Consider the following 7,557-nt stretch of genomic DNA (forward strand, 5'->3'; position numbering starts at 1 on the left):
AAGCTGGAGAAAGTAGTACCAACTAAAATGAGTCCAAAAAAGGAAGACCCAGCGCTCTTAATGACTTCAGGCCTGTAGCCTTAACGTCACATGTTTCTACCCAGTGAGGCACTGAGTCAGTAATTTAATAAAACTCTATGAAAAACATGGTGGATATGGCAGTGATCCTTTAGACATTTAGATTAAAATTAGCTCCTATACTACTATATAAATTGCCTTCTTGTTTTGTCTTCAACAAAAAGACTGTCAGACAACTTCAGCTCATTCAGAATGCCAACAAGAACACTTTCAGTGTGACAGCAGCTGTCAGCCTCTGTCTAACACTTTACAACTCAAACAATTGTCAAGCCAAAGAACAGGAAGCCACAAAGCCACTCTATGATAAAAGATATATTTACATATACAGTATGTGTTAAATAAGCCTCTCTCTTTAACTGCCAGTCTAGGTCCATAAATATTACAGAACACACAAATACACATTCATGCCAGTGCAAGCCTTTGTGGTCATTTGAAAATGAAAGAATAAGTAAAGAGGAAGAAATTACCAGCAGTTCTGCAGTAGAAGTTCTGTGCCACCACTGCACAGCCTGGAAGGTGGGAGTTAACATTACAGTCTAAAGTAAGTCCCAATGTGATGGGAGAATCAACAAATCAGAAGTCATGCAAAGTTCTGATGGTACCTCCCAGTTCCCACATTAAAATCTGAAAAGACAAGAGTTTAGTTTTCAACATTAACTGTTGCACTTTGCTTACACCTGCATTTGCTCTGACATTTTGTGGCAATTAATGACGAGTTTCCAGAATGAACAACAATGGAGAGTTGCACACAGGAGCTAAATTCATCATAGTGACTTACTACTGCTAGTTACTTCTCATGTGAACAAACAAAGAAAACAAGTTATAGGCTGCATCAACCAAGACCACAGAAACTGTCACCATACACTCAGACCTGTTCAGTAAAAAATAAAACAGATTACACCACCAACTTGGAGAACTTCATCTATCATAACTACCAACATAAGTACTACCATAACATAAGTAAGAAAAACAATTATAACCAATAACTGTAAACTTGACCAGAGGGCTGTACTACGAAGGGAGTTGAAGCTAATCAGATTTAACTCAGGATCATCAACACGACTGACAAACAATGGGAAAGGCAATATACTAGTACAGTACATTGACATTATCAGTATAATCAGTTACACTCATAGTGTGGCAGAGCAAGAACAGGAAGCCACAAACATACACAACTCTCTAAACTTACAAAACATCTGTCATATATGATGAGTTTTTTCTCACTTTGATCTACACTCTTCATGACTCATGAGAAAAAAATATCCAACTTTTAATGTATGGAGTTTGTAATGTAATGTCTAAATTGTATCAATAATTAATCCAGGGTTCTACAGAAACATCTGCATATTGATGCTATATAATGCACATCTGTTTGTGTAGGATTTGATGTGTAGGATTGATGCTTTTACAAATTGAGAGAAGAGCTGTGCACATTTTACACACAGCATTCGTAATTTAATTAGTTACTGAAATCTCCCTTGACAGCTCCATATGGACCTCTTATGTACATACATTTAGAGAACCATGAAGGGGGAAGAAATTGAACTTCAACCAAAAGGAGACAGGCGAAAACATCCACATCTATCACTGTGGCTGTCAGTGTTAAGATAACTGTCAGGCAGTTGCATTTTACGAAGCTTTACCTTCATCCACAATTTCTATCATGTTCAGAATGTAATATGCTTCCTCATATTCTCAGATAGTTTGGTGTCATTATGATGATCTGTTCAGCATTGGTAACTCCTTTTTACATTTTGTGTTAGAGAAGAAAAGAGTCACTGGGGTAAAGGCGCAGTTGGCTGCATTGATACATTGTGAATACTGAATTCTAAAGCAGTTACTAGTGATTATTTCAGATTCCATTGAAAAAACAACAACAATTGTGCTGTTGATTTTTTATTGTCAACAAATCCCATGAAAAGACCAAAACCCTTATATGGGGAAATGATGAATGGACTTCTGCTTGAAGGTTGCTGTGTTGAAAGATTTTAAAACCACAAGTCTTCTGTCTGAATCTAAACATGACCACATTCATGCCAATGCATGCATTTGTGGCCATTCAAAAAGAAAGAAGAACAAAGAAAGCAGAAACGTAAGCATCCAGTCAGACAGGCCTGGGCAACGTGTCTGACCACACAGTCGGACATGTTCAGTAAAGAAATTAAAACAGATTACACCACCAACTTGGAGAACTTCATCTACTACTACTACCTAACATAAGAAAGAAAAACAAGAATAACCATTAATTGTAAACTTGACCTGAGGGCTGTACTATGAAGAGAGTTGAACCTACTCAGATTTAACTTGTAGGAACGTGCGGGTTGACAAACTCTGATTGTCTAAACTAGTGTTAAACAGTACTATGATGGTGATTAAGATATTAGTCAGATGATTCAGTATTAACTTACTCTGAGGTTGTGCGGGTTCAAATAAAAGGTGCATGTTCTGCAACACAGACGGCAGAAAGGAAAAACTGCCTTTTATGAGGCAGAAACCTTGGACAGAGCCCGGCTCTAGGTGGGTGGCCAACCAGTAAGTTTGGTGTTATTTTTTATTTTTCTTATTGTCAACAAATCCCATGAAAAGACCAAAACCTTTATTTAAACAGGGAAATAGTGGATGTTGTTTCTACAGTTTTATTGCACTCATTAGTGGACCTGGACTGCATCAATGTGGTCTTTAAAAAATGAAAGACGATCAAATAAAGCAGAAAAGAAAGCAATCAGTCAGAATGGGAACATAACAAATTCATTCTGGCAGGGATTCTGAATTCCCTCAGATGAGAATCAGTATCTTACATAGAGACCATCATCGGGGTAAGCTAGAGGATCCTGACGGCCTTTGAAGACCCTCGCCCTCTGCATTAACCATAAAGATAACCTGCTCGTAGTACAGCCCTCTGCTCGTCTCAATCCACAAAGAGTGTGGAGAGTAGTACTCTGGAATTTTGTTACAGTTGTGACAGTCACTCAGTGTGTTCCTAATGTCTCCCTGTGTGTATTCCCTTCCTTGTGTTTCCAGTCTGCCTCTGTCTCTTTGTGTGTTTCTGTTTGACTGTGATTCTGTTGGTGTGCCCACTCTCCCCTGGCTCCCAGCTCTGCAGTTTCACACCTGGACTCAATCGGTCCCTCCTGTCAGCTCACCTGCCCCACAGTTTTATACCATTAGTTGATGATATCATATGATTAGCAACCACTACAAAACCCCAGTAATTACTGTTTTGCTTCCTCTTATTCAACATAATGTGCTTTCAAAAACAGGAACTACATTTTCCTGTTGGTATATATTTAGAGGCTGTAAGGTGCAGCTCTCACCAGATGCAGAACTGTCCACCAAAGATGAAGCTGGCAAAGGGCTTCCTGGAGAATTTTCCCTCTGCAAAACTCAGCATCTACGCCACTGTCATTGTGATCTTTACTTACAATGTTTTACTTGGGAGAGACCTGAAATGCACTTGCCAACCACAAACCATGTATTGCAATTTATACATGGGTCTGCCAGTTGGTGTCATATTTTTCTTGATACTCTGGATGGACAAGAAGTTTCTGAGAATCTCGAAATACGCATGTACCTGTCAGTTTAAGAATTGTATCAGTTTTAAATTTGGATCCTATCAGAAATGTTTGACATTTGTTGGTGTTTTAATCCGTCACATGATCAAAGCACTTTTAGTTGGTGTGCTGTGGGTTGCCTCTGTGTTGATCGATGGAGACTGGTTTGTTTGCTGTAAGAACAATCAGTCTGAAGAACAGATGAAGTTAGCCTGCAAAGCCAAAAACAACATCACAGCTGAGGAACAAGTAATCATTGCTGAACTGAAAAACGAGTCAGAGGTGAGTCTTTTCTCTCTTTACTCACATTATGTCAGCCTAGTCGATACAAGAGTTTGTGTAATAGGAGACTGTATTACAGTCTAACTCTACTATAATTGTTGAATCAGAAAAAACACTGAAATGTGAAAATAATGTTGAATGATTTTCATCATTAGGTTGGTAAATGTTGGCATTTGTTATTTTATAATATAAAAGTCCATTAATGACCATAAACTACCATCTAAATCTATTATTGTGGTGTCGTTTATCGTGGTATGGAGTGTTTTATTTGTTGATTGTAATTCCTCTTTATTTAGAATTGTATGATGCAGAGAACATTTGATCTGTTTTGTCTTAAGTTTAAGATGTTCTGACTGTGACATATGTTTTCTGTAAAAGGCAAAAACTGGGTTTCATTTCAGCGAGACGATGGCTTTTTGTATGTTTTTCTGGATGACCTGATTCCCACGAATGTTGAAGTGTGGTCTTTCTGACTGATCAGCCTGTGTATCATCATGTAATCACTGTAAGAACATATAACCATCTATCTTTGATGCTTCTTTTCAGATTATTGGCTTCTCAATTCTCTTAGCCATCATATTTCTTGCGGTCCTGCTGTCTCTTATTGAATGGAGGAAATGCTGTGAAGGAATACCATTCTGTTGTGACAGAAACTTTCTGTATGACAAACTGATTGTGGAAGAAGAGGACAGTGTACGTAAAGAGATTGTCAGAGAAAAAGCGAAACAACACTTGACTGCAGCAGTTAATAAAAAAATAGTAGATGATGAGGACTATATTGATGTTGCTGACCAACTGATCACCAAGGGCCTTCATAGAAACAACATGGAACATCAACAACAACAACAACAACAACAACAGGAGCAACAACAACAACAGGGGCAACAACAACTGGAGCAACAACAACAACAGGGGCAACAACCACAACATGAGGGGCAACAACAACAGGAGCAACAACAACAGGAGCAACAACAACAGGAGCAACAACAACAGGGGCAACAACAACAGCAGCAACAACAACAGGGGCAACAACAACAGGAACAACAACAACAGGGGCAACAACAACAGCAGCAACAACAACAGGGGCAACAACAACAGGAGCAACAACAACGACAGGGGCAACAACAACAGCAGCAACAACAACAGGGGCAACAACAACAGGAACAACAACGACAGGGGCAACAACAACAGGGGCAACAACAACAGGGGCAACAACAACAGCAGCAACAACAACAGCAGCAACTACAACAACAGGAGGAGGAACAGCCACAACAACAGGGGCAACAACAACAACAACAGGAGCAACAGGAACACAGTCAGGTCTGTTTCTGACCTAATGAGTCACCATATCAGTTTCCTTGGTAAAGATAATGAGAGAGCCCAAACTGTGAAACGTAGATTACATGTTGTGAAGCAGTTTTATTTGTAAACCACATTTGTTACATGGTGGGCACAAACAACAACAAATGTAATAACAACATTCATTGTAAACATGATCATTTGATGACAATGTTTTCTTTCTGGAAATAAAACCAGGCAGAGGGAAGCAATTCCACTCAATAAAGGGAGACAAAGAAGACAGAGGTGAACAGACAGAAACTCAAGTTTCTTCTTCTGTGCTTGATAGACCACTGGTGGCAATTTGTACCAGATATTGTCTCATTATTAATATATCTGAATTATATATAAATTATTGAAATAATTTATATAATTAATTATATAATTGTAATTGTAATTGTGTAATTGAGTTAATAGTTTTCTGCATGTGTTCAATGCAGAATATGGGAGCTGTAAGAACTTTGGTAAAGTGCGGGAGTGCCACCAGTTGAAGGAGCTGAGAAACGTAAGTAGTTATGCAACTAATTACTCATGGTGTAATAAAAGTAATGTGATTGCTCACTATTACAGGTTTCTCAAATGTTAACTCACAGTGTGTTTTGTATTTTTACAGAGAGAAGAAACCAGTTCAGATGAAACAAAGGTATATACATACACATCCTTTCTGAATTGTTTTGTAAAAGAAATCAGTCATTTAATCTCTTTAATGTCTCGAATTTTGTTGCATCACCAAATGTTTTGTGTTGTTTCAGCTCAACAGGAAAATGTTTCCAATCTCTACTGCTAATTACCAAGTCTCTTCTGACCTGTGTGGGGTCTTATAATTTTAAAAATGATTAATAAACTTATAAGGTAGTTTTAAATAATAAAGATTTTAAAAGTTCACTTATATCATTTAATGTCACAGTTCATATTATCACAACGTCTCCATTGTAGACCAACAAACAGGGACAGTTATGTGATTGGCTGTTCCTTTGGTCTAAATGAGCGAATTATTCTTTCCAATTTACCAATTTCTCAATGTTGTTGTTTTGTTTGTTTTAAACAGCCTCTCCTACCACGTGACAGAAATCCAAGGGTCTGATGATGATTCAACTCCTTCATAAAACTCCTGACAGTCAACAGTTATATTACTGATTTATCACATATATTGTATTTGTTACAACTGTTTCTTTGTTCACATTTAAATGTAATAATTTCCTAATAATAATCCCAATCAATAATCTTTCTCCTCAGTTTTGATGTTATTCTCGTCTTTTTCTAGAACATAATAATCAAGTGATTTTTAACTTTTTCTGTTAGCATAACAAGATAGACATAGGAACTGATCTAGAATTTTCTTTTATTCTAAATCTAAATCTAACTTCACATACTGTACTGTGTAAATCATCTGAAGCAGGGTTGATATTTAGACGTCTCTGTATGCTGACGCCACACCTCAGTATCATTTCCAGTCTTATGGAAATAAAACAAATGCATCAGAGGTCAAAGCTGTGTTTTACACTGTGTTTGTGAACGCTGCATTGTCACTGTTAATGTCCTAATCTAATATAAACTGTCTTTGTTGCAAAATGCATTTTTACTTTAGAACTAGAGAAATAAAGAGATTGACAATAACACTTCTGACTGGCATATACACAGTATCTGAGGATATATTTTATTTCTAATAAGGATCTCTTTAACTTGGTTCTTAAAGAATAGTAACTATGAATGTGGAGCTAATAATTAAGTTAGCGCCCTCTGGTGGCCAAACTCTGTAATGAAACACTGTTTTATAAATGAACTCAATCATATACAGATTATTAATGACTTGTCTAAGAACTGCGAGCAATTAAACTCATGATTTTACTTTCTTATAGCTTTAATGAGTCAAAACTTACATTATATAACTGGGTGTGTAATTATACATTACTTTGTGTGTTTTCTCATATTATTTTATCATTATACACAATAAAAAAACTTTAAATGCACATTGTTTCTCTCTGACTCTGTCTCCAATCTGCTCTCATTTATTCAGTACAGTTTAAAAATACTGCCACTTATTATCATAGTTTTACAAGGATTCAAGGTTGTGTAATTGTCTTTTTAACCCTGTTATTTTGTATAATAACATTCAGGTGGTACTCGTACTTATAATCATGAAACTACTCTGATACCACTTTACAGCAGCGTGACCTTACATAACCTCTTGTTAGAGGTGAATATCAGCAGGAGATACTTAAAACAACTTTTACAACATTTAATTAGTCATAAAGTGAGGAACCTCTGATGAAAATAGAATGTTTTCATGGTCATTGTTAGAACTGTA

General features: G+C 36.9%; 1 protein-coding gene across 2 annotated transcripts; it reads left to right on the forward strand.

Annotated features, from left to right (window-relative positions):
- Nucleotides 1–3,755: 3,755 nt before the first annotated feature.
- LOC127378078 (UPF0746 protein DDB_G0281095-like) lies at nt 3,756–7,219 on the forward strand. 2 transcript variants are annotated; one of them, XR_007887810.1, is made up of 6 exons: nt 3,756–3,911; nt 4,458–5,231; nt 5,448–5,495; nt 5,690–5,754; nt 5,863–5,892; nt 6,298–7,219. XR_007887810.1 is itself a non-coding variant. In XM_051426638.1 (4 exons), the coding sequence occupies exons 1-4, from the start codon at nt 3,831–3,833 to the stop codon at nt 6,331–6,333; spliced, it is 921 nt and encodes a 306-aa protein (XP_051282598.1). In that variant the 5' UTR covers nt 3,756–3,830; the 3' UTR covers nt 6,334–7,219. The 2 variants fall into 2 exon arrangements, 1 of the variants encoding a protein (XP_051282598.1); XM_051426638.1 differs by lacking the exons at nt 5,448–5,495; nt 5,690–5,754.
- Nucleotides 7,220–7,557: the final 338 nt, after the last annotated feature.

The sequence above is a fragment of the Dicentrarchus labrax genome, unplaced genomic scaffold (assembly GCF_905237075.1).
Source record: "Dicentrarchus labrax unplaced genomic scaffold, dlabrax2021, whole genome shotgun sequence".
In the NCBI taxonomy this organism is placed as follows: domain Eukaryota; kingdom Metazoa; phylum Chordata; class Actinopteri; family Moronidae; genus Dicentrarchus; species Dicentrarchus labrax.

Coding starts and splice junctions, on each gene's coding strand:
- LOC127378078 (XM_051426638.1), top strand. CDS start 3,831: ATGAAGTTAGCCTGCAAAGCCAAAAACAACATCACAGCTGAGGAACAA. Junction 3,912..4,457: donor AACTGAAAAACGAGTCAGAG/GTGAGTCTTTTC, acceptor GCTTCTTTTCAG/ATTATTGGCTTCTCAATTCT. Junction 5,232..5,862: donor AGCAACAGGAACACAGTCAG/GTCTGTTTCTGA, acceptor GTATTTTTACAG/AGAGAAGAAACCAGTTCAGA.